At 36.1% G+C, this 26,499-nt stretch overlaps 1 protein-coding gene across 1 annotated transcript in view; it reads left to right on the top strand.

Moving 5' to 3' along the window:
- Kap-alpha3 (karyopherin alpha3) overlaps positions 1–26,499 on the top strand; it is a 311,578-nt gene that overhangs the window by 272,763 nt on the left and 12,316 nt on the right. The window contains exon 10 of the mRNA XM_081769270.1: positions 13,098–13,189. Coding sequence (XP_081625396.1) covers positions 13,098–13,189 — 92 coding nt within the window. The remainder of the gene's footprint in view (positions 1–13,097; positions 13,190–26,499) is intronic.

Genomic DNA, 26,499 nt, shown 5'->3' on the forward strand with positions numbered 1-26,499 from the left:
CTACTGATATTAGTGTAGAGTCCATAGCTTCGGGATCACCGGAATAAATAGCGACACTTCTGGTGCCATTTATGTTCAAGTTCAACCCATTAGTACCGTTGTATTGGGAGGAATAGTGACATAAAAAAAAATAATCAAAACCGACTGACTAATATCGAATCCGTAGTTTTAGGGGTACCTAAATTGATTGTCGACAGTCCTTACATCATTTAAAGTTTCTACGTTTACCTTCCTTTAGTGCCCAGGTTCGGTGAGAAGACGTTGACATGTAAAAGGAATCAAATACTACGATATTAGTGTGGGGTGCAAAGGGATGAAAAGTAAAAAGTAAAACGTCTCAAATGACTGACATTAGTGTCGAATTTATAATTTGGGTTCGTCAGGCTTTAGAGTAAAATCGGAATGACATTTAACGCTACGTTTAGGCATGAACGAACATATCAGCCTAATTGATTTTGAATTTGCAGGGGCAGCATCGAAGGCGTTGCTCGCACAACTCTAAATAATTTAATGTATGTGTATAAATGTATATTCCAGTGTAACTCCGGAATATCTGGAGCAACTTCTACCAAACATGGTAGATTTATTACTTTCAATTAAGAACAAAATATTGTGGTAGTAAGATACCCCAAGGGATGGAAGTTGGGAGGAGTGACATGTAAATATAATGTAAAATGACTGATCCATAGTTTCCTGGGTCTTTGAGATGAATAGTGAATACTTAATGGCGTTTTACGTTCAAATTCATCCTCAGGATGAGGGGGAAATCTGGAAAACGTCAAAAATTACTGAAATATTTGTCGATTTCATAGTTTTCGGGAAAGCGTTTTTAATAACAAAAACGGCAGTGGTGAGTGTGTATAACACTACAGGCCTTGTGGTTAGGGTTAATCTATCCTGGTAGTTGTTTGTTGCAGGAACTGAAATTGTAAATTTTAAAATTCACCTGTCGATATAGAAACAATTTATTTTAACAACTAACGAAAAGAACTCCAAAACACTTATTCAACAAGACATACATAATATAATATCGAAAGGGATCAGTGACTTCTTAATGCACGCAATATCATAGTTTTGACGTTGCTCTTAGTGATTAATATTCTTCTTACAAATTAATATTCAATTCTTACAAAGTAATATTCTTGAAATTAATCTTTAAACAATAATCTACTACTGCTAGGTAACTAATGGGCAATAAGAATATGACCTCATGTTGAAACAACTTGAGTCAAAATAGACTAATTAAACAAGAGGGGAAAAAATCTAAAATAATTATGAAGAAAGAAATATTCTACATACGGTCAGATCCTCATTCGGGAGCAACAGGATTGCGCACACTGTAGATCCCGAATTGCGCACAAATCTCTGTTGGTCTTTCTGAACACAGATTTTTGCCCAATGTTGCCACAATGGTGAATTTAAAATCTGTGCGCAAAGAAGGTTTTCCTTCAGAATAGGATAGAAACAGAAATTAGAAATAAAATTCATATTATACTAAGGATTAACTAAACATGATTTGGTCAGTAGATACAAGAAGTCATGATACCCCCAAATTTACAATCCAAATGTTAAAATTTTCTTGTCTCATAATCTGAATCCCTTTGGAGTTCTAGTACCTATTTTTAGGTACTAAAGTAGCGTCTTCATTATTCGATTAAAAAATAACCAATAAAGCTTTTTACTTTTTTTCAAGTCTAGAGGCACTGTAAAACACGTTACGTATGGTTTCACGCCTTCCTGCGTCGAGATATAGGAGGTGATTACATCATAACTTTAAAAAAATATTTTTGTTAGGCCTATTTTCATTATTTTTGGCGGGCTTACTTTCGCACCTAGAAGATTGAAATTTTGTACAAACATTCAGTCCACCGAGTACTTATTTATTAGATTTTTTCGGATCTCTGCGTTAGCACAAGGTGGATCCAAAAGGGCAAAAAGGTAAATAAAAGGGATTTTGTGTTTTAAAAAATCCCTTTTTTTTCGCGATTTTCCCGCCTGAGATGCATGATGGAGACATGTGAAGGGTCCGTTTGAAAGGCAGTTTTATTCTGAAGATAATAAAGGGCGAACTATGATTCTAGGATAAATAGGGATGTCTCAGGAAATGTTCTGCCTGAGATCAAGGTATTTTACAGTAATCTGAAGCATTGTGGGGTTATTGATATTTTTCCCGCTCTGACTGTTCAAGATAAAAGCTTGAAATTTTGTACAGGCATTTAGTACACCCCTTACTGTTTTCCAGTTGAGTTTTAGGTCTCTGCATTAACACAGTGGGGGTCCAGAGGGGCTCAATTTTTTTAAAAAAAGAAATATTTTCAAAGAAAAATCCCGATTTCTCTCAAAATTTCCCGCCTCAGGGACATGATAAGGAGATGAGAATGGTACCATTTGAAAGGTTGCTCTATTGTAAAAAGAATACGAGGTATGAATCATGATCCTATGATAAATAGGGATGATACTGTAGCCGCTTGACTGAAAGTCTCTAATTTACCTTAAAAAACCGGAATCTATAAGGGTCATACTGCTTCAATATAATGTTATGTTTCTTTAAATCTTCCTTTTTTGTGTGTATTGGTGTATCCTTTCGCAATTGATCTTAATTTCAATTTTGTTTGTGATTGTATCTTCAACAAAGAAGAGATCACCTGATAAATATCTGGACCAAGTGAATAGAATTATTAATTGTAATGTTTGTGAAATGTTTGCGCCCTATTTTCGTTCGAGGAGCTACTGAGGGTTCTGAAGCCCATATTATAAGTGGGAACCTAAAGAAAACAAAGCAAACATTTATGATGTCATTCTTAATGTTAATGTTAATAATAATAATAATAGTAGTAATAGTAATATAGTATACATACTTCCCACTATTAGTCAAGTTTTATGGAAAAATTGAAAATTGAAAAAGTGAATAATTTTCTCCATTGTCGTAAAGCTTTGCTTTGGTAAATTTATTGAGGTCTGTCGTTAACGTCTGGTCACATAATAGGATACTTGTTACAATAATATGTGCGATACAATAAACTTAAATTACAATATTATTAGTATAATACAACGATGTGAGTAAACTACTTCCTCATACTAATTACACTGCATTCCAATATAATCCTTGCAAAATTACACGATTTACTTATTAATAATATGGAATCTGTCAATATATATCTTAAATAACCTTCCTAAATCTAGTTAGAATATATAATTAGAAACAGTATGATGTAGCTACCTGCTAGTTTTATTACATACACTACGACTATGTACAGTAAATGCTATCATTGTTCGTACCTAATGTTACTCGCACAAGTTAGGACGATAATCTTAGCTTCTTCATTTATAAATAGTAATTTTTCTCCATCATAACTGAACTCAACTTCTCTTTCAATCACTTACTGAAGCAGCCTCTGTAATATTTCTCAGACGAACTTTTTTTTTTTTTTTTTTTTTTTTTTTTTTTTTTTTTTTTTTAATGCAGTATATAGCTTCTCTATCCTTATGTGTTAATTCCTCTGTATTTTCTAAATTAGCTCAGTCCTAGTAATTTTATTCGGCCCTTGGTTCGGGTATTCCGCTGCTCTTTACAGATTTACATAACAGAGGAGAAAATATTTTCCATCTGACAACATTGCTTAATTTTTCTGTGCGCAATCCTGTACATAATGACAGCTTGTCAATGACTTATCAGATAAAACTGATAAAACTGAAAAAGTGTGCGCAATCTCATTGCAGCCCCTCATTCTCCATTAAACCTTTACAAACCCTTAAAGCAAACTTTTCACTTCATCTCAAAATTTGTAATTCACCACAACAGATATGCAATAAGAAAAAGTACGTGTTGAAACGATGATTACCTTTTTGCAATACACCGAGTAATCGGTTGCATTATTTAACATTAATTTCACTAGATGGCAGCAGAAGATAGTACTACTATCAACCACTCAAGTAAACCTGGCATCTATAGTGAATTCATGAAAGTTCAATGTCTCTTACTGTTAGTTGTCCCATGCAATATATATATATATATATATATATATATATATATATATATATTAACATCACCGTTACAAACTCCCCTGCTCGGGTTTTTATAATTGTATAAAATAAGATATTAAATGTTAAAAAATTGTTTAATCGATTAATTCTCAGAGTAATCAGCCATGCACAATGAAATTTCAATCACTCATCACCGGTGCAGTTCCAATTTTCTAAATTGCAGACGTTTTAATTTTGGGCCATAGGATTCAGAACACAACACTGGAATGAGGTCCATAGTACTCTCAGCTAATTCCTGGCTTACAGCTTTAGACGTTTCAGAATAGGCGTAGTTGACTAATAAGATGAATAATCACAAGATGCGTTTTGCTCATTAGTACCATTTCTACTAGGTAATCCATAAGGACAGAATGCACATCCTTTCGTACACATTGAGACATACGATGACATCGATATATACCCTGCAGGGATATAAAACACACAGGATACACATATATCATAACATACAACAACATTAACATATATAGAGATAAATACATAGATAAATTTCCAACAAATTTAAAGTTCGAGGAATGAACGTTACTGTACTTTACACATGACTATCACAAATTCTACTTTCTTTAATTTTTTTTAGTACTTACAAACCATTGTAATCAATTTAAGTTAAATTTCTCCGAGGACAGTATTTTTTAATGAATGAAACATGTTTAATTTTTACGTTATTATCCTTTACTGACATTAACCACACAGTGTATGGCGTAGGATAAGAAAGTATCTGGTAAGGGCCATCATATATTTGAGATAAACGAGGCATAATTTTCTTATCTATAGACGCCTTTAATACCTTAACCAATACCTGTAAACCGACACGCAAGGTAATAGGAACATGTCTTTTTTATAAATAGTTTCCTTTCGCTTCCACGCTTTCTCAATGTTATTCACGATTGGAAGTCAGTTGTTCCTCATTTTGAGAACCGTCTAAAATACCTAAGTCAGCAATCCAGCGGACATCTAACGGATTTAGCAAATGACGTCCAAGAAAGAACTCGGCTGGAGTTTTACGTGTCTCAACATTTTCGCTGGAATTTAAAGTGTATTGAACCTTGTAAATAAGATCCGCCCACTTTGTTTGTTTCTTACTAACATACACTTTCAGGACCAACTTTATGTAACGATTCTGACGCTGGGAGTAAGGAGCCGTACACAAGTTCTGAATGCCAAGACTAAACAAGTGATGTTTGAAATACAGAAGCAAAGAGGCATTATCATGTAAAAGCTTGTGGGAGTAACCGTACATATGCACACTCATGTCCAAAATGGTTGTTACATATCTATAACTGTCTTGTAAGAATATAATTTGATAATGATTTTGCAGGATACTTTTAATACTGATACTATGTGTATAATCGGGAAATGTATATTTGTGGTAAATTTCATAGGAAAAGAATTATAAATACGAAAATTATAATGAGTAAAACAAAATGTTGCTAAATGGACAAGAAAGTTTTATTTTCGTTTTATTGTTCTTATTTACTGCTCTTTCGATGTGAAATTTGCCACATACATGTCTGCCGATTATACACGTACAAACATTCTAAGAAATACCGGGCGAATTCCTTATCAAATTATATTCCTACAACAACATATTTACAACATGCGACAATAATTTTGGACATGAGTGTACATATAAAAGATCTTATCGAGCTTCTGACATACGATCTTTGACGTTACAGTTCTCAACGGTTCAATTATAACGAACCGACTATAGTCATCTGTTACGACCAAGTGATATTTATATCCATTACTAGGTAACCATGGCCCAGTAATATCGACGTGATAGCAACTATTTGCAAAAGAATCCTTTTCAGCATAGTATTTGCCGTACAAATGATGGTTTCGATTATTTATATGCTGGCATATCTCTCAGCTGCGTATGTAATCGCTAATTTGCTGGTACATACTGTCACAGGTAGACCAGGATGCTAATTTACTAAACGTACGTGATCTGCCAGCATGGCCACCACCGACTGATTCGTTGTGGAAGAATTTAATAAACAAATATTGTAATGATTCTGGTGTCACAGCTGTTAGACTACGATATACTTTCCCATGCGTAGACTTCAATAATACATTACCCTGTAATAAATAAGGTTCAACCTTCTTCTTTTGTTCTAAATCATTTATAATCGGCCTTAATTTCGGATCTTGTCTCTGAAGTTCACCTAATGGTTGATTAAACAAAGGTAATCTCCAAAAGTTAATAAATGTACATTTTGATCATTAACCTTTTCTACTTCATGGATCTCTTCTGAACGAGGTTCAAAATTAACATAACTGTACAGTAAGGGATACTTCTGTATGGTGCACCCATACGGAGATTTACGGCAATAGTGTTCCACCAGTTGAGTCCGAAGCATTTGCCGGGAAGTATTGCAACCGAATTAGCTTTAAAGGAAGGTGGGTGGCATAATCACCTGGCAGTGAAAATTCCCGTACACTTGGACGAAATTCCCACTACCGTCAACATCATTTCTCCAAAATGAAATGAATCTCAGTTGTAGTTCTTATGGCAAACATATTACTTGATATTTATCCTATTCGTGAAGATAAAGTACATCAATAAATGAAAGTCCAATCCTGTTGCTTTTGGAATAAACACTCTCTCAGTCGTTTGATCTGAAATGAATTTGCAGAGCCTGAATAAATATTGTCACTTCAGGAGGGTAGGAAGACCGACGCCCCCCCCCCCCACCTCTTTCAGTGTGAAAACACACACATTTAATCAAATGCTTAGTGAGAGTGAGCCCATTGGAATAGCACTTTTATGATTTGAAGTTTTGCTCCCAAGTTATCTTATGTCGTAGTTGACGACATTGGAGAACGAGAGATGCATATATGATAAAAGAGAGATACAGTCACATGTGAAAATTTAGAATTTGAGACAAAATTATCTGATAGCATCCATATTTTGTCGCAAATTTTGATTTTGTAAGTAGATATGTTAAACCTCACCCGAACCTGAGAGCATCCCACTATCAATTGTTGAATTCAAGTGGAGACTGCCGCACCCTGTATAAGCCTACAAAGACATAAGTGAAAAGCTGCGTCCATCCATCAACTCTGCCTCACGATGTTCGTTTGTCACCAATGTTGCCAACACCAAATTGTTGTCCATTTACCTCTTCACAGTGGAAAAATATCTACCTCGTACCAATGTCCCCCCTCTCCCCTACAGTAAACATTGTTTCTTGGAAAGTGAAAACATGCATGTTATATCTTAGTAGCAACCTGTAGCAATACAAGTAACACTTCTTGCACGGATAATTTTGGTTAGCCATCTTATAAAACTGGCTTTCTGGAAAAGAGGCAATGCATTCCTCAGGTTCACTTTCGCCCTCCGAGGCACTACACTCAGTAGAACTGTCTCATTCTGCAACATCTACGTCGGGTTGTATGTCAGTACATTCTTTATTATTTGCTTTATCACAGTAGTCTGACAGAGTTTTCAGGAGTTTTCAAAAATTTTAGCTAAATTCAACAATGCAGATTTCAAATTTTCATGCTCAACTGTACATGTTTCAGATATCTCCTGCGAAGCACCTTTTGGAATACCCGTAAATCGGCGAGAATCAAGACAAGGAGTGGTGCGTTTCCATTGGGGTTCACTATTTCCCGTGTACTTTACATATACGATAAAAAGAAATTGTCGCAATCTATAATGTCCTGTTAATTCCCACAGCTTCGTAATGTCTTTATTACTCTTGGATAAGAACATAGAGAATATTGCCATGAAAATCTTCTTACAGTAAGGAAATCTTGATAGACATGGAGTTGGAAACGCGATTTATGGCGTTGGAAGAACCGGATCCCCTGAGCGCAGCAGTGATTGTAAGAAATCGACCCCTGGGCCCGAAACCCAAGAATTCAGGCCCCACATGTTTGGGCTCAGGTCTCTTCTATTCGATATCAAATACTATATATTGCACTGCCCCTTTTGGTTGAATAACATTCAGGCAGGAAAATAAGAAAATTTACTTTTGTGAGCAAAAAGCATGGAAAAAGTTGCATGAACATCCTTTGGGGCCTGATTTCTCGGGCTTCAGGCCCCGGGCCAAATTTATATCACCAGTGCGCTCAGGGGAAACCGACCCTTTGCAATTCAACCACCCAGGTTCTAAAACTCAGTGATTCATTCGTGAATAGAAGGGACCCGATCCTATGCTTTCGGGGCCCGATATCGGAGAACATCGGGCTCCGGGTTCGATTTGTTACATCACCGCTGTGCTTAGGGGAACATGACATTTTCATTGCTACTTTCCACGTCCAAGACTACATATTTCATTGGTGAATAGAAGGGACCCTAACTCGAAACTTCGGAGTCCGTTTTCTGGGGGCTTCAGGCCCGTTTTCTGACATCACCGCTGTGCTCAGGGGACCATTATTTATCGCCACCACTCGCACCCAACAACTCCGTGCTCTTTATATGTTATCGATTGCCCATCATATTATTGAGTACAAAAATTATGGACGAGATTACAATTTCGAGTTAAACTTACATATATTTTTGAGACTTTTTCTTGTCTTATTCATTTTTCAACAAACAAAGCTACGGGTTGAGCAGGGGCCCCCTTTCCCTAGTGCCCATCCCCTTCGCTAGCACTGGAGGCCCGTTAGTTACGGCAATGGTTACTATGAACAAGAACGGAGTTTTGAATTATACCTAATCGAGTAATATCTTAAGTGATTTTGCAGAGGGCAGGGCCCACCCGAAAATTCCTGGGTATCCTTATGGACCAGTCCGCCTCTGGGTTGGAACCAGTGCTGTATTATACTAAATATTGGGAAGCAGCGTTGAAACGGTTAAGAATTTCGTAACCTGGAAGTAGTCAGACCCGTGACCCGCTATGACTTGTATCAGATTAGAAAACGACGAAACATCTTCATACAAATGGAGAATTTGTTTGAGGCTTTTAATCTAATTCTAGCCCTTCCCGCTAGTCTACTGGCTAGCACGTGCATCTTCAGTGCATAGTCCCAGGTGCGATTCCAGATGGGAAATCACGAAGCTTTTCCTTCACTACCATTTACTTTTAAGGACATAATCATCCCTGTCCTTTACAATGAAGGGAATAACCATGGGACGTTAAACTATTTTCTTACTTACGTTTGAATATAATTCTAACTTTTAAATATAATTTTAACAAACACGTTCTGCTCTCTTCCCTCTTTTCGCATTAAATCAGTTAGTTTCTTTCTTTCTTGATGTCTGCGTCTGTATGTGTCAAAACATTGCACTTAAACATAGCTTCAAGGTCTATAAAAGTATAAATATACGAGAGTTACGTAAGAGATAAGTTATATGGTTTTCTTACAAGGGATCGTCAAAGTGAGCCCGTAAAACTTATATTGTAGATTACAGGAGATACCGCTGAGGCAGAACAATGGCTTGTTAAATCTTTTTGCGTAGTTTGTGTTCATAGATGCTGCATTATTTTTCACCTGTCACGAAAGTTAGAGAATTTCCTGCCAAAGATTGTGAAAAATCAAGAAAATACATTTCTACAAATTAGTAGGAACTCTGCATTGGATAAAAATACTAACTTCCTACCATCTATTACTAGATAATCTGGAAAAATATAACTGCATTTCAATAAAATTAATATACAGTGAATAAAGGGTGACAACCTTAATCCGTTGTAATGCTGTTTGTAAACCAAAATATTTGTAAACCGAAATTTTTTTTTCTGATTGAAATTAATGTAAATACAAATAATCCGTTGTAACCACAAAAAGCACAGTACTGCATATACAGTAAAACTTGTTAACTTGGTCACTTCCCTAAGTTGGCCACCTGCTTATCTTGGCCTGGTTCGTCTTGAACCTGCATTTTCCCATAAGATATTCATTATTTATTACTCTGTAAGTTTGCCACCCTTCTATCTTGGAAGTTGGCCGCATTGAAGCAATGTTTACCCTGTGATAATAATGATAAATTTACCTGCGTATCTTGGCCACTCAAAATACCGTTTTGTTACTTTTTTAAAACTCTTTCGTATTCCCATGTGAGAGCCAGATATGACTGGAGACAAAGAAGCATGGATTCCCACGATTGTTCTCGTAGGTCAATGGCCAGAACACTACCTTGTCCTGTAGTGATTAAGAAGAAGCACGTACAGGATTTCAGGAAATGGTTCTACGTATTTGTTTACCCTGCCTGTTTTGGTAAAACCACTAGCTGTATCGGCTCCTTTCATCAGTGGGGAGTTTAGTAATTCCTGAATATTTTCAAGGTTAAAGCTCTTAATTGTCAGCTATTGGCACCTGACGGCTTGTTGAAAGGTAGTGGAGGTTTTGAGCTATGAATTCCGTTAAGATTTTCTCAAAACATTTTTGCTCCGAGCGAAACGCTTATAGCTAATTAAACATACTCTAATTTTTTCTAGTACTGTATATTATGATTACTGTGTACACATTATTTAAAAGAAGCTGTTGTGCCATTTTTATTAAAATTCTACAACAAAGCAATACTAGAAATCCTATTTTTAAAATACACAAATCACACTTATTTCCTGTAAGTTGCCCACCTGTCTAAGATGGCCTCTTTTCAGTGGAACCAGTGGTGGCCAGCAGACAGGTTTCACTATATATATATATATATATATATATATATATATATATAATAGATAGATAATTTACATTTAAGTGCTTTCCTGTGAGATGAAGAATATAGAATGCAAATATCGTGATAATTTTTAAAGACAAAGAAGTAACTAAATTAAACGAAACAGCATGAGAGCTAATCCAAACAAACAAATTCGGGATTGACATTATTCTCTGAAGGACTCCAAAAACTATAAATTGGACAATAATATAGGTCAGTTTGGGCACCTTCATACCCCCTCCCCAAATGACGGGGGGGGGTAAATTTGAACGAATCCAGGAATGTCACTATCCATGTCAAACTATTGATTCGACATTAATCTCAGTCCATTTGAATGCTTTACTTTTCCCCTCCGACCTTCCCCTTCCATGCCGATGGAGCTAAACATGAACGTTGGGGTCGCGGTGACTCAGTGGTAGATCGTTCACCTCTTGTGCATGGGTTCTTGGTTCGATCCCAGCTCGCGCCAACTGTGCTTCGTGTTGGACAAACACTGTGTGCATGGGTTTTCTAGGGGTTTTCCCGTTTCCTCCCACTTTCTTCATTTCATTCATTTCTCAGCATCACCGCCCCTTTTAGCCTAGCCGTTATAACTTGGGACGTAAAGCTTACTTAAAGATTTCATTTCATTTTCATGAACTTGAACGGCTCCGGGTTTGTCACTAATCATCTCAGAATCCCTGAAAACTATGGATTCGATACTTATCTCGATCAATTTGGACATTTAATTTTTATCTCCCTCCTTCCCCACATGCCAACGAGGATAAATTTGCACTTGGGCATCTCAGCGAACACGAAAACTATTGGTTTGACACTAATATCGATCGTTTTCGACTATTTTTTCATATCAACCCACTGGCTATTTCCCATATAATAAAAAAAAAAAAATTAAAAATGCTAGGACACTTTTTTTTTAAAATAAAGAGTTATACTGAACTTCAGCTCCCTAAATTGAATGGCTTGTGAGATACTAAAGTTTTCGAAAACAATTAGGACCCTCCACTTCCTCCTTAGGATAGGATATGTATTATAATGAAAGTGATATAGTAATAACACCCCAGTTGGGATTGGGGCGTAACTATGTACGAAGAGTCATTTCGTTTGGCTTTGCCATTTGGCTGTGATGATAACGCACACATAATTATCTTCAATTCTTTAATATAATAATTCATATATTCCAGGTGATTCAAAAACATTTTTTTTCGAGTAGTTAGCTGTTATAAAAACACAGGCGGTGGGTGTCTCGAAAGCCAAGTAGTAAGTCCTATTATTCTAATACAATTAAAATATAAATATCCAAAAGAACCTAAAGTTTTTTTTTTTTTCGGAAAGAGGAAGAAAAATAGAGGCCATGAAAGTAAAACGTAGACAAATTCACCAGTGTTCAGTGGATGCTGAATACAATGCACTGAGTAGAGTGGGTCGGTGTGGGTCACGTCATGTTGACCCACGATCCACTGACCCGCGCCATTTCTGGTGCTGAATCAATTTGCTATTATACGATTTTCTTAATTTGTATTTAATATTCACATATAACATAGACGTTCTGTGAACACATGACACACCTCAGATGTTATATTTTAAACATAATTATTTATTGTCTTCAAATGATTATATAAATTTATATACACAACTGATGATTTTAATGTAATTATTTTACTTGTTTCATGCATGGAGAAAAATAGAATATCATATAAAAGAATTGACCCGAACGGAAATCGAACTCACGACCTTAGGATTTGAACTCCTGCGATTTACTATTGAGCTAACATGACTACTCTGGGAAGCCCCTTCTAACGAAACATAACTGATTTTCCAAAATAATGACATTAATATCCATTGCAGACGCAGTTTTATCTCCTTTGTCTTTTATTTTACTATGCATGCATGCGAGAATTATGTTCTTGTCTTTCCTTTTATTGGAAATGTTCTTTTACGTATGGAAATATTCTTTTACATACGTAAATGTTCTTGTACATATGCAAATCAAAATGACGAAACAAGCATGTGAATATATAGTTTCGAAATACCGTATTTTATCATTAAGTATTTCAATCAATGTTACTTTTTTTCTACATTTAATACCATTTAAGTATACCCTCTTATTTTAAAAGAAGAAAAAAAAACATCCAAATTTTTTTCCCGTTTGCTAAAGTTGGCTTGGAGGTTCGAACAAGCATCTTTGGTTTACTGTTTCCCGAAGATACCTGAAGTTGGACATGGAAATTCTTGCCTCAAAACAGCATCCTTTATAGAACAGTATATACATCTAGGAAAACATATTTCATTATGGAAATGTTTATTTTAATTATACATTACGCGAGTCTTTTCGATCCAAACCACACATATATTCTATGGAAATATTTGTATTAAAGGTGAGTCTTTTGTAAGAAAATGTATGCTGCATTTTGCTCTTGATGTACTTTTGATAATTCATAAATGTATATTTCAGGTTTAGACAAAATTGAAGCATTACAAAATCATGAAAACGGGGAAATTTACAAATTAGCTTACGAGATAATAGAACAGTATTTTTCAGAAGATGTAAGTATAGTATTATTAAGTAAGCATTGTTCGTCTTAGGTTAAGTATATTTTATAAGTTCTTCATTGGGTATATTATTAAGTAAGTATTGTTTGTGATTGGGTAAGTATATTTTAAGTTCATCTCGTTTATAAAATATTGTGTTTGTATTAGGTTGGTGTGAATTAAATATTCACTTTGACAACTGGTGGAAAACTCGCCTCAGTAACATAACACATACAGACTAAATGTCACACGTCTAGCGTCACAAACGTTGTAAACGTCCAAGAAATAGGCTGAGATCCCAGACAGTCCGGAAGCAGTGCATTGTTGAACAAGGTCGTATGAAAGTGCACCGTGGAGAGCACGTCATTTCGAGCATTATTTTTGCAAATTCTAAGTGGGATTTTCTTCACGACAAGGAGCAAAATTACATTAAGAGGCATTTAGGCGAAGAAGTGCGAATTAACACACCATTCGTCGTTGGTTTGTTAAATTTCTTCAGAGTAATACAACATTACAAAATGAACCCCGTCGGCACCTCTAATGTCTGTTCTGTTGACTCGTAAGGAAAACGGTGGAAGCAGACTCTGATATTGTCCTACTATTGCAGGCGAGTTGTGCATACACTATATCAGTGTCATTCGGCAGCTCGATGCAATCGATACGATGAGAAAATAGGGACTCAGGGATTCCATATGATGACATCAGTCAACAAGACACTACTTAGAGGTGTGTAATTTTCCGATTAGACCAATCGTAAACGGTCAATAAATCGGTTGGCTCTTGATCGACATCCAGGGCGGTTCCCAAAACCCTTGGATGTTGCTGTGTGGTGGTTGATCCATGCTGTGGTTCATCCATCATGTCTTTGTCCGTCGAGGCAAAACTATCAATGTGGATCATTGCAGTGGTAAACTCCGTGAAATGCTCGAGCAAATGTCTCTCAAAGTACGGCGGAGACTCTTCATAACTTGCAGTATGAAACTTCCATCGTATTCCCCTGACGTAACTCCCAGTGACTACCATTTCTTCCGACGTATGAGCATTCCTTGAGATGGGAGACTCACTGATGATCTGGCTGTGCAACGTGCAGTTTAAAACTTCTTCACATGGAAGACTCCAGACAAATCTAGTGTTCAGCTGGGCGATGACAAAAGTGTGTGGTTGCAGATGGCGACTATTTGGATTAACCAGGTATTATAGTTTGCTTCCTCCCTCATTTCCTCCATTGGAAATGATGCACTTTGCTTGACATTTCATTTTCACCAACCTAATATATAACTTTAGAGAAGTAAAAAGCCAATAGTTTATGAGGTTTCATCAATGGGTTATATTAAGTTGAAGTGATTACTAAGTGGTAAATTACTAAATGCTTTATGTTTCCTAATGTTTCGAAACTAGGCTTTTCTTGTTTTTATTAAGTAGAAATGTAGTCTTTCTCTCAATATTGTATCCAAGTGATTCGTTGTAATTTTCTAATGAATGAACATTTTTTGTTTCATCATCCTCATTGTGAGTAGCAGCAACAACGTATTGTTGTGTATGACCCTTGTGTAATTTATCTTCTGTTACTTACCCTGTATAATTTCAACTAGTTGTATTTAAACAGAAGGCAGTGTGGAAGCATATTCATCCTACGAAGTAATTTTTATTACTCCACACTGGGAAATCATTATAGAAGAAAATAAATGGGCATTACATTATAGCAATACTAGCAGAAGTGTCCGTTCTGAGCACAGGAAGAATAATAAATATACAACCGGAACTTTGAGTATTGTAGAAATTGCCTCCCTCTATTTTTCCCTTAAGATCCTAAATTTTTGAAACGCTGAATCACGTATTCTTAATGAGCGTATTGTGTACGGAAGAGCATATGCCCAACTTAAACAAATCCTCATATTAGGTACTTTTTGATTGAAAGAAGAGAAATTTGAATAATCTAGAAGTTCACTCCTTTCTTAAGATCGAAATTCTCGAAAACACTGAAACATGTATTCCCTTACTTTTAGTTAAAAAATTTGTACATCGAATTTCACACCCCACCTTGAGTAAATCTTCTGATTGATCATTTAAAAAAGAGCAATTTAAATATTTTAAAAATGATCCACTTTTCCACCTTTAGGAGAGGAATTTTTAGAAACAAGGTTACACTTATGTAATAATTTTAAATTGAGAGTTTATTTACCGAATTTAATACCTGCAACTTAAACGTATCCTTACTTCAGAACTTACAGAATAAAGAAAAGAAAGGTAAATTTAGGTATGGAAATGACCTGCTTGAGAGCGGAATTTTTTGAGGCGCTGAAACAGAATTCATTACTGTTAACTGAGAGTCTGTATGCCAAATTTCACATCTCTAACTTAAACAGATTTTTACATTCGGCACTTCTTGAATAAAGAAAGTTAAATTTGAATATTACAGTGAAGATGGCCTTTCTCCCTTTAGGAGCGGAGTTCTCTTCAACTACTGAAGCACATCTTTTTTAATTTTTACTGGTGAGTCTATACGGCAAGTTTCACCTCTAAATTCAGGGATTCGTGAGACATTAAATTCTTGTCAAAAATGTTAACCCCCTAAAGCCCCTTAGAATGCATATTTCAATATTATGGGCAAATCTCTTTATTATCATTTTATGCAAATTTGGTAGAAAACCTCACCAAATTTTAGAAATATAAGAAAATGTTTTGTATGTCTGTATTTTCGTTTGTTTGATAGTGTCTGAAGAAGAATATGTTAGATATCAGAAACTGCGTACTTATTATAATTTAAAATGCAGTGGGTTTAAAGCTTTGGTCAGTGTTTCTTTTGTTAAAACAATCAATCCAAAGCCATGGATAGTCTTGATAAGAAAATGTTTGTTTGTAAACAATTTCTTAAAGTAACAATCTAAAATTTTTAAACATCAATTCTACACCACCTATCGAGTAAAGCCATGTGAATTAATTGTAATTAATCCCCCCAGTAAGTCCTCATGGAAGAATACAAACGAGATAGGACGAGCAAATGAGACTTTTTATTGCATCAAGTGAAACTCCTCAGTAGCTACAGATGACAGTATATCATGCGGACAATATAATGAGACGTCTAAAGTGAAAGCACGGTAAAATATAGCGTGGAGCACAGAGTTGTAGTAGTAGGCCTGAGAGAGTTATTTTCTTTTGAGAAGAGCAAGAAATTGAGCTGATAATACTGTATAAAACAAGATTTTAGATAGATTAATAGTAATCAGAAGAAAGCATCAAATGGAGTGATTCTGCTTCTCTCGCGTTGACCCGCTAGGTTGCTTACACCACAAATTACGTTCCTTAAGTGTTATAATTAAACGCTGCAATATGTGCAAAGAAGTACAGTAAAGTCGCGATTATGTGAGCTAATGCGGACATGACTAACCTCGGATAAAAGCTCAGATATTACACTTTTCGCAAAATGAAGTCCAGTACTGTGCGTGTAGTAGTAAAGGTGTAAGGTACAGTATAATAATTAAATAGGGCTATATGAATTGTGGTAGCACATTCAGTCGTGCGAGTGTAACTTGAAAAGTAAAACAATAGAACAAAAAAAAAAAATGAGAGGAAAAACAACTCATACTGCAGAAATATTCAAAATTACAATCATAAAATAGTCCTGAAGTTTAGAAGACGATTGTTGACAGCAATATACAAGGTTGCAGAGCTGTTCCATTACTGTGTGCGGGAGCGTGAAGTTTCATAAGGAAGAAAACTTAGAAAAGTTAAAAAAAAAAAAAAATGAAATGTCGGATAGAAGGCTCGTGTTTTAAATGGCGCGCATTGCAGTGTTCGAGCAGAAACCGAGGCGACGCGGTAATTGGTATAACTGAAGGAGAAACAATCAATAAATCGACAAAGTTCGAACGCCCTGGGATCACTAGCATAAAACCAACACGCATGGCTCTCGAGCCACTCTCGCTGTCATATTCGGAAAATCCAGTAAATTAAAAATGATTCATACGAGGGGCATTCAATAAGTAAAGAGACAAATTGCTATAGCTCAATAAAGATTTATTTCAATCTTTCAAAACTAAGGCTATTTTTCAATATAATCACCCTTTACAGTTATGCATTTGTCCCATCTTTTTCTTGCAGCTTCCTAATTCCCTTGGCGAAGAAATCTTTCGATTTACCCCGAAGCCACCTTTGCACCGCTGCCTTAACTTCCTCATTGTTAGCAAATCTTTTTCCACGTAGGGCGTCTTTGAGTGGTCCAAACAGATAAAAATCAGATGGGGCGAGGTCTGGGCTGTAGGCAGGATGAGGTAAGACCTCCCAACCCAATTCTTGAAGCTTATCTCGGGTCAGCTGGGCTGTATGAGGGCGGGCGTTATCGTGCTGAAGAATGGCTCCTTTTGACAAGAGTCCACGGCGTTTGCTCCTGATAGCTGGTTTAACTTTGTGTTCTAGCATCTCAGAATAGTATAGGCTATTGATAGTTCGCTGATCTTCAAGGAAATCGCAATAGATTGGACCGTGTGAGTCCCAAAAGATGGTCAGCAGTACTTTACCAGCGGAAGGTTGAACCTTGAATTTTTTGCGAACTGGAGAGCTAGTGTGTTTCCACTCCATACTCTGCCTTTTGGTTTCAGGGTCGTAGTGATGGATCCAGGCCTCGTCGCAAGTCACTATTCTTTCAAAAAAAAGCATCTCCTTCAATCAAACTTCGTTGTGTTAAGACTTGACAAATGGAAAGCCTTGATTCTTTATGAGCGTCAGTAAGCTGTCTGGGAACCCATCTGGCACACGTTTTTCTGTACTTTAAAATGTTCCTAATGACATTGTGAACAGTTCCAACTCTTACTTGAACTTCCTCAGCTATCATTTCAACAGTAATTCTTCTGTTATCACGAATAAGTCCGTCAATCCTCGATTCCAACGAAGAACCAGAAACTTCCACTGGACGTCCACATCGGGGTTCATCACCTACACTTGTTCGGCCACTTTTAAACCGATCAACCCACTTGTACACATTCGCACGGTTCATACAACTGTTACCGTACTGTCTCAACATTCGAGAAAAAAATTCACTTGATTTTACACCTGCGACTAAAAACCTAATGACTGAGCGCTGTTCTTCTAAGCTGCAATCTTCTAGAGGACTTGCCATGATGAATTGATATTTTTGAAGTTATGTTGACATAAAATTACGAAACAGCAGATCAGAGCATATCCCAAGGTTGCCAGCTAACACCCCTGAAACAAAAAAAAAAAAAAAATTGATTAGTGTTAAAAATATAGACTGTCTCTTTACTTATTGAATGATCCTCGTATAAAGATTTATATGGATATAAACAGTTTCTTTCAGAAACAATGTTCCGGAGAGGCACTGCTGATACTATTCTATTTATTATTATATTATAGACGTATTATTTTGGTCTTCTCCGGGGGGGGACACTTTCAGAGCTCCGGGGGGCAGTGGCCCCCAAAAACATGTCTGGAAGAAACACTGGATATAAATCTTCATGTGAATCCAATCATTCATACAAAGATTCACTATCATACGTTACGCCCCCTGTGCTCCCCAAAAGCGTTGCGTTACCAAATAACACCCTATAATAAAATACACATGCCTTTCTACTACAGTAACACCGAATATCACATCAATTGATCAAAAAATACCTTCTGGTAGTCTCTGCTAAAACTGTTTATGGTGATTTTTAGAAGAGGAGCTGTAGCCCCATATTAATCACTTTCACATGCAAGGAGCGTTATTCGGAGACTTTTGTCATTAAGCTGATGCTTGCCCGCGTTCCCAAAATACAATTTGGAATTTTGGTAACACTCCACCGTCCACCTTTTCACACCCCTTGCCTCCCAAAAGGGGAGCCTTACCCAAAATCATGTTCGAGACGACTATACTAGCATTGCGAATGAGCGTTGTTGCATTTTGTAATAAATAATACTCATGTGCCCCAAAATCTTAACCAGTAATCATTGGAGATAACTTTTAAAAATTTAACATTGAATCTCATATAAGGAAAACGAACTTTTGTGCTTACGCCGCCCAAAAGAGGGGCTAAACAACAACCCATTCACTGTTAAAATTTGAAAGATTCAGACATTTTTCAATAAGAATGCCAACTTTCACATTAATATAATGGGCTATAGGGACTTTATCTCCAAATTTGCACTATATAACGGCAGTTGATTTAACGAAACAATAAAAACAAACTACAGTCTAGCTACTAGACGTGTTCCAAAACCCGGTTAACTGTTATTTTCTCTATCTATTTTTGCGAGAAAACATTAATGAGCAGTAGAAAATACAATGATTTTTCGGTTCGGTTTGGTTTCGGTTAACCGTTTGAAAATGAAATCTTTGGGTTTAATGTCCCACGATTATGCCTGTTAGATTAAAGGAGACCATGATTAAAGCAAGTGAATTATGGACGAATTGGTGGAATGAGCAAGTGGGAGGAAACGAGTGTCCAGAGAAAACCCACGAGCACTATGTTATCCACCTCAACCTTACTTGCCTTGGGAACAAACCAGGTACCCCACCCATCAGATAGTTCAGTTCTGGGGTCCCGGGTTCGATTCCCAGTGGGAGAACCTTTGAAATTTTAAATGTTTTCGATGTATTTGTGTCCGTGTCCCTGTCGTTCAATCTTATTGGAAATAACTAAATCGAATATAACCGTGTAGAAAATAGAGAAGTTACGGAGATAATTTCGGTAAATTCTCTGGACTATAGTATTTTAACATATTTTAACATGACCGAAACCACTGTGTTTCGTCGTTATTAAGACATTGGAATCATAAACGTGTACAATTTGCTACATACACGAGTGTTTTTCCTGTTAACTTAATAGAGCAGTCTTAGGGTAGTTGTGAGAGCATTCGTTTCGTAATTTATTGGTCTTGGGTTCGATTCCCGCTTAGGTAATTAAATTTTTTTAATAATTTATAATATTGATACTTGTGATGTATAATAGCATGAAAGATATTCAGTTTATCCCGGTCTTAGAGATGAAACTACTTCCTTTACAGGGGAAATACTAACATGACGTCACATGTCTATAACCTTGATTCGTACTGTCTAAGCGTACTTTTAGCGAAAGATTCACGAATACATAAGGTTCATCCTTAAGGCTAGTATCAGTCATAAATGTTTTTGATCAAGAGCAAACGTTATTGTTTCCTAGCAATTGTGGAGTTGTTCCTTACTTCCAGTATTATTACTACAGCTGGAAATAATATTTGTTCGCTATTTCCAAATGTTCCATATATCCATTCAGCCAAACTTTGTAAATAGGAACTATTCTTTTTTGTATTCGTATGTATATTTGGTTAAAATATCAGTATAACGCATACATAATCCAAATTAGTTTTCCCAAAGAAAGGGCGTTACTACGTATCGTGATGAAGGCAAATCTTACTTAGTTTCTGTTAGGACTTGTCCGAAGTTTCGATTTTCATGTTGTCCAGGAGCTGACACCTTCTCCCCCCCCCCCCTCTTTTCCTTCCAGACACTAATCCTTCCAAAGTATCTTATAAGGGAATTCATCCTTAGACAGAGTCCAATTAAATTTCTTTTCCTTTTTCCTATCAACTTCAGTATGCTTACTTGCATTTATTTCAGTCTAATTTCACTCATCCAATTGTCACTGAGATTTTAAACCTAGAAATCTTATAAGTATTTGCTTTGAACTAAAAGTAAACAAACATGCAATATAGGCAGTAAACACAAATTTTAATACTGAATCATTACTTTTGCAATTTACATATGTAAAAGGTATTACACAAAAATTGTGGAACTGAATTACTGAAAAATTGTGGAACAAGATACACAAACTCATTCTCCTTATCTGGAACAAGGAAGAATTGCCATAAGAGTGGAAAGAATCAATCATTGTTCCAATTCACAAGAAAGGCGACAAAACTGACTGTAATAATTATCGAGGCATTTTTCTTCTGTCAACATCCTATAAAATCCTTTCAAATATTCTATTAGCAAGACTGACCCCATACGCAGATGAAATTATTGGAGATTATCAGTGCGGATTTAGACGAAATCGATCAACTATCGACCAAATATTGACCATTCACCAAATACTGGAAAAAAGGTGGGAATACAATACCCCGATACATCAACTATTTATTGATTTTAGAAAGGCATACGACTCGGTTAGGAGAGAAACATTATACATCGTTCTTACAGAACTTGGAATACCGAGAAAGCTAATTAGATTAATTAAGATATGTTTAAATTAATCCCAGAGTAAAGTCCGGGTAGAAAAATTTTTGTCCACGAGCTTTCACTTCGAAAATGGCCTGAAACAAGGAGATGCGTTGTCGCCATTATTATTTAACTTCGTTCTGGAATACGCTATAAGGAAAATCAAAGATAGCAACCAGGGCCTAGAGTTGAACGGTATTCACCAGGTTATGACGTATGTTGATGATGTAAATTTAATAGGGGATGATAGGAGAAGAATAGAAAGAAATGCAGAGATCTTATTAAACCTTGCAGGGACATGGGTTTAGAAGTAAATGCAGATAAAACTAAATACATAGAAGTGCGTCGGGACCGGAATATAGCAAATTATGGATGCGTTAAAATATTAAATAATACTTTTGACAAAGTGGATAGTTTCAAATATCTAGGATCAATATTAACAGAGGAAAATCATATTCACGGAGAAATTAAATGTCGACTAAAAGCAGGGAATTCGTGTTACTATTCGGTTCAAAATCTCTTGTCGTCACGAATTCTGTCGAGGAATTTGAAGCTTAAAATATACAGAACGATAATCATGCCTGTTGTTCTGTATGGCTGCGAAACATGGGTCACTTACTCTGAGGGAAGAACATAGACTGAAACTATTTGAGAACAAGATCTTGAGACGAATATTCGGACCTAACAGGAACGGGAATGGCGAAAACTTCATAACGAGGAACTATATAATTTATATGGTTTACCCAACATTATTAGGGTCGTCAAGTCTAGGAGGCTTAGATGGGTGGGTCATGTAGCTAGAATGGAAGAAAGTAGAAACGCTTTCAAAGTCTTGACTGGAAGACCAATCGGAAAACGACCATTAGGAAGACCTAGGTGCAGATGGGAGGACAATATTAAGATGGATCTTGCAGAGATTGGAATACAAAGTAGAAACTGGATGCAGTTAGCTAAGGATAGAAGTCAGTGAAGAGCTTTTATGAACGCGGCATTGAACCTCCGGGTTCCATAGGCCATAGAGTTAGTTAATTAGTTTTAAAAGGTATTACACTTTTAATTATTTCATCATATCTTCATTTTAAAAAGATAAACGAAACATCTCAGACCGAGTTTCGAACTCTCGATCTTCAAGTTTCACAAGTTCTTTACAAAGACTGAGTGCCTGAAAACGCTTGGTTACTGCCGGCACGTGCCTCTGTATAAATCTGCGGGAATTGTGACGGATCTAGGCTTTCATTTTTGGACTTTTTTCTGAATAAGTTCCCAAGTTTATGTGAACAGGTGAGTACCACAGAAACAGCCCGAAGATGCCCTCAAGCTTGTTGGATAGGACGTAATATTGAGGTCTCAGATCTTCAGTAATAATAATAATAATAATAATTCCGTATGAGGTGTATTAAAATCTGTAAAATCTTCCCTAACATTAGGCAAAAGTTACAAAATATTCATAATTGAAGAGAAGTGTCCGGACCACCATAATATATCCCCTGCGTACATCCCTACAACTAACTAAATGTTAAACGAAAGATTTCCAGTCAAATTTCATGTAGAAAGTAGGTTTACTGAACTCACAAAGGCCCTAAGAAAAATTGTTTTTAAGTTTTATGTTCCATGGTTAGGGCTGTTAAGCTAAAGGAGATGTCGATGATGAAATAAAAGAAATAGTAGAATGAAAAAAGTGTGAGAAAACAGAACCCCGAGAAAACGTATACCCACGGCGTTTGTCCAGCACAATGCTCATCTCCAAAGCGAGACGATAATTTGAATTAGCCTTGTTCCGTCTCGATTTTGTTTTTTGTTTTAGAAACGAGACGAGAATTTCCTTTTCTCGTGGGCAACACAAAAGAAAACCGCAAATATTCTTGCCAAATGTCACGTTTCTGCTTGTAATGTTTATTATCGCTCAGATTATACCACCTAACTTATCTTCTACGAAATAATTATTATTATTTTATTATTCCTGAAGATTTAAAAGCTCAAGTATTGAAACATCAGAGTATTCAAATATCTGAATATAATAAAACGTATCATCGCCGATTAATCCCCACCAAAAATTCTAAAGTTAAAAAAAAAAAAAAAAAAAAAAAAAAAATAGTCCATCAGCCAACGGTTAATTTACACCATTACGATGAAGCTCCATCACTCAAACCAAGAGATCTGTTTCTTCCATGGTTGGGAACTTTTGAATTAGCATATAATGGATATCAAAGCACGACAGATATGCATGTTTCATTTGCTTCGTTTCACGGGAAGAATAATTCCACTGTCAAGAAATGGTGTCATTCTACATTACTTCCACTTTTGAAAGAAGAAATAAAATCTCCAGCAATGGCAAGTCACTTAATAGACATTGTGGGAGACCCGGGTTCAATTCCCGGCGGGAGTTCATGTGGTTCACTGATTCTACGTTAATCAGTAGGTCCCGTCTCACATAGCCTCGCTGCTGAAAGGGACGTTAAACTCAAAGGCAACTCAACTCAACTTCATCGACACTGTTACTAAGGCAACATCTAAATTAAAAGAAGATCGAACACCCGTTATAACTGCTGATCAATCTGTATATGCAATAGGAAAACAGTTGCGGTGGCGATATCCAGAAAAATACTGTGAACAAACAGTCGTGCTTATAACTGGAGCCCTACACATTGAAATGAAGGTACTCAAAAGTCTAGGAAAATTGCTGAATAAAAGTGGTTGGACTGAAGTATTGAGAAGTGCTAATATTGCAAACTCTGGTTTTGCAGAGTCATATTTGTCCGGAGATCGTGTTAAGAGAAGATATGTTCATGAAGTTACACTTTGTGCCTTGTTCTATTTGCAAAAGGAACCATACCAGAATTATTGTGGTACAACTTCTGAAGATATAACAAAAGATACTGAATCTTGAACCAAAGAAAGAGCTGCTGTTGCGGTGATATTTCGATATTGGAATATAGTTATGGAAATAGAATTACTCCTCTTACAACTTGTATTCAGTATCAGTACCTCTAAGTTTACACTTTTTGTCAAAACTTTAAAAGACCTGCGTCCGTGGACCTTTGCTCTAGATGCAATTCATTATTCCAGATGGTTGCCTATTTTCATGAATACATTACAAGAATTCCAGTAAGGCATCTTCATGTCCACAGTGCACTTCTATCTGGTGACTACCAGTTCTATAAAAGAATTACAATTTTCAGTAATATCAGATGATCAATTTCATGAGCAGAATAAGTTTGTAAAAGGACGATCTGAAGCCGTTAATACTCTTGATAATGAAAATGTCTTACTGCAGTAGATGGTGGCAGGTCCTCATATACCTCAAGCGATATTAGAATCTGAAGATCCAGTTGGGTTGAGTATTAGAATAAATGCTTCAGAGGATCATCATGAAGATACAGTTTCATTTAAAGAAAAAAAAAATCATTCGTAAGTGATATAAATTTTGAGACCAATGGAAATCCCTTTGATGAAAACGAACCAGTTATTGTAAGGGGTACAAAAGTGCTTATATGTGAGGAGGTAGTAAAAACTGTAAAAGAAATTCTTTACATTAAACTGTCTTATAGAATGTCATGTTTCAATCCACGAAATTATAACTGGAAATAACATTGACATTTTTAGTATAACAGAAGGGGAAAATCAAAAGGAAAGAGCAAAATCAAAAGTTTACAGGCTGATTCAAATTTGTTTTGCAGAATGTATGTAGTTTGTCAAAACAGAAAAGGTGATGTAACTGAATTATTTTTCTCGCACGAGAATCTTAGCCTCACCACCATCCATTAGGAAGACTGACAACAAATCAGATATATTGAAATGTATCTTAGATGAATGTGATTATTCCTCTTCAATGGAAGGAATAGGCAATGATTTGGATGGTACTGAATACATAATCGATGGGTTAGCTATGGTTCATATTGAAACCAGGATTTGCCAGATGTTTTGCAGATTATGTTGAAAACGTTTTCAAAAGCACACTGATTATCTTTTTAGCAAAGTTGATAAGAGTTGATCGACCGGTATTTTAAGGATAGTTTGAAAAATGATACATGGAATTCCGTGGCAGTGCAAATGGTACTTATGTATGTCCACAATCATTCCCAAAAAGTTTCAATGAATTCCTGCTTTCGAATGAAAACAAACAGCACTTTTTTTTTTCACTTGTTGGCAGAATAACTTGTGAAATGTGATTCTGAAGGAAAGCGACTTCTGTGTACTATGCTGAAATTGTTAAAACAGTACAAAAAGATATCTCTGAATGATATAATTCGCTGCTCCCACGAAGAAGCTGATACGTGACTACTACTTCACACAAAGTACGCTGCAGACTATGAGCAAGAACATATCATAACTGTGGATTGAGTATGGTATAGGAAAAAATAAACAATTTCTTTCCATTCATGAAACAAGTTGGCCAGACTTACAAATAAACCTGCCGGCTTTCACTCATTTACAGGATGTAATACAGTGTCAAGCTTTTCGGTATTGGAAAACGAAAAGCCTGGGATGCATGGATGTCTTTCAGCCCTGCATTTGATCAGCTGCGTATGAATGAAACATCTCTAGGGGATAGTGTGTTACATTTGACAGAAAGGTTTGTTATTCTTATGTATGATCGCTGCTCTACTCTTACAAGTATCAGTGAGTGCAGGCTAGTGTTATTCATTAAAAAGGAACGTGCAACTGAAAATATTCCTCTTACACAAGATACCCTTAAACAACATTGTAAACGAGCAGCACTTCAATGTCAAATATGGAATAAATGTTTACTGTGACAATATCAGTTACAACCTGCAGAATAAGGATGAGAAGAAATGAAGACAACAGATACAAGTCATAATGGGTGACGCTTCCAGATATTTCTTGTAATTGCCAAAAACTTGTCTCCTGTCGCTGTCGTAAGCAACGTGTATCATGTAAATTTATAGTGGCGGACATTAAGTCCTTGACCAGGTAATGGCGACTGCTTTGAAACAAATGCATATTACGAGAATAAAATCTGTATATATGTAGTTTGGTGTGGAGAAGAAACAAAATTGTGAACCAAAGGTTTATAAACAAGTAAAGTTATTAATATAAACTATGCCAAATATTATTGATTTACGAGGGGTGACTTGAATAGTTTTGAGCCTTGAGGAAATTGTAAGAAGTACAGTTT

The sequence above is a fragment of the Thermobia domestica genome, chromosome 8 (assembly GCF_964235325.1).
Source record: "Thermobia domestica chromosome 8, izTheDome1.hap1.1, whole genome shotgun sequence".
Classification (NCBI taxonomy): domain Eukaryota; kingdom Metazoa; phylum Arthropoda; class Insecta; order Zygentoma; family Lepismatidae; genus Thermobia; species Thermobia domestica.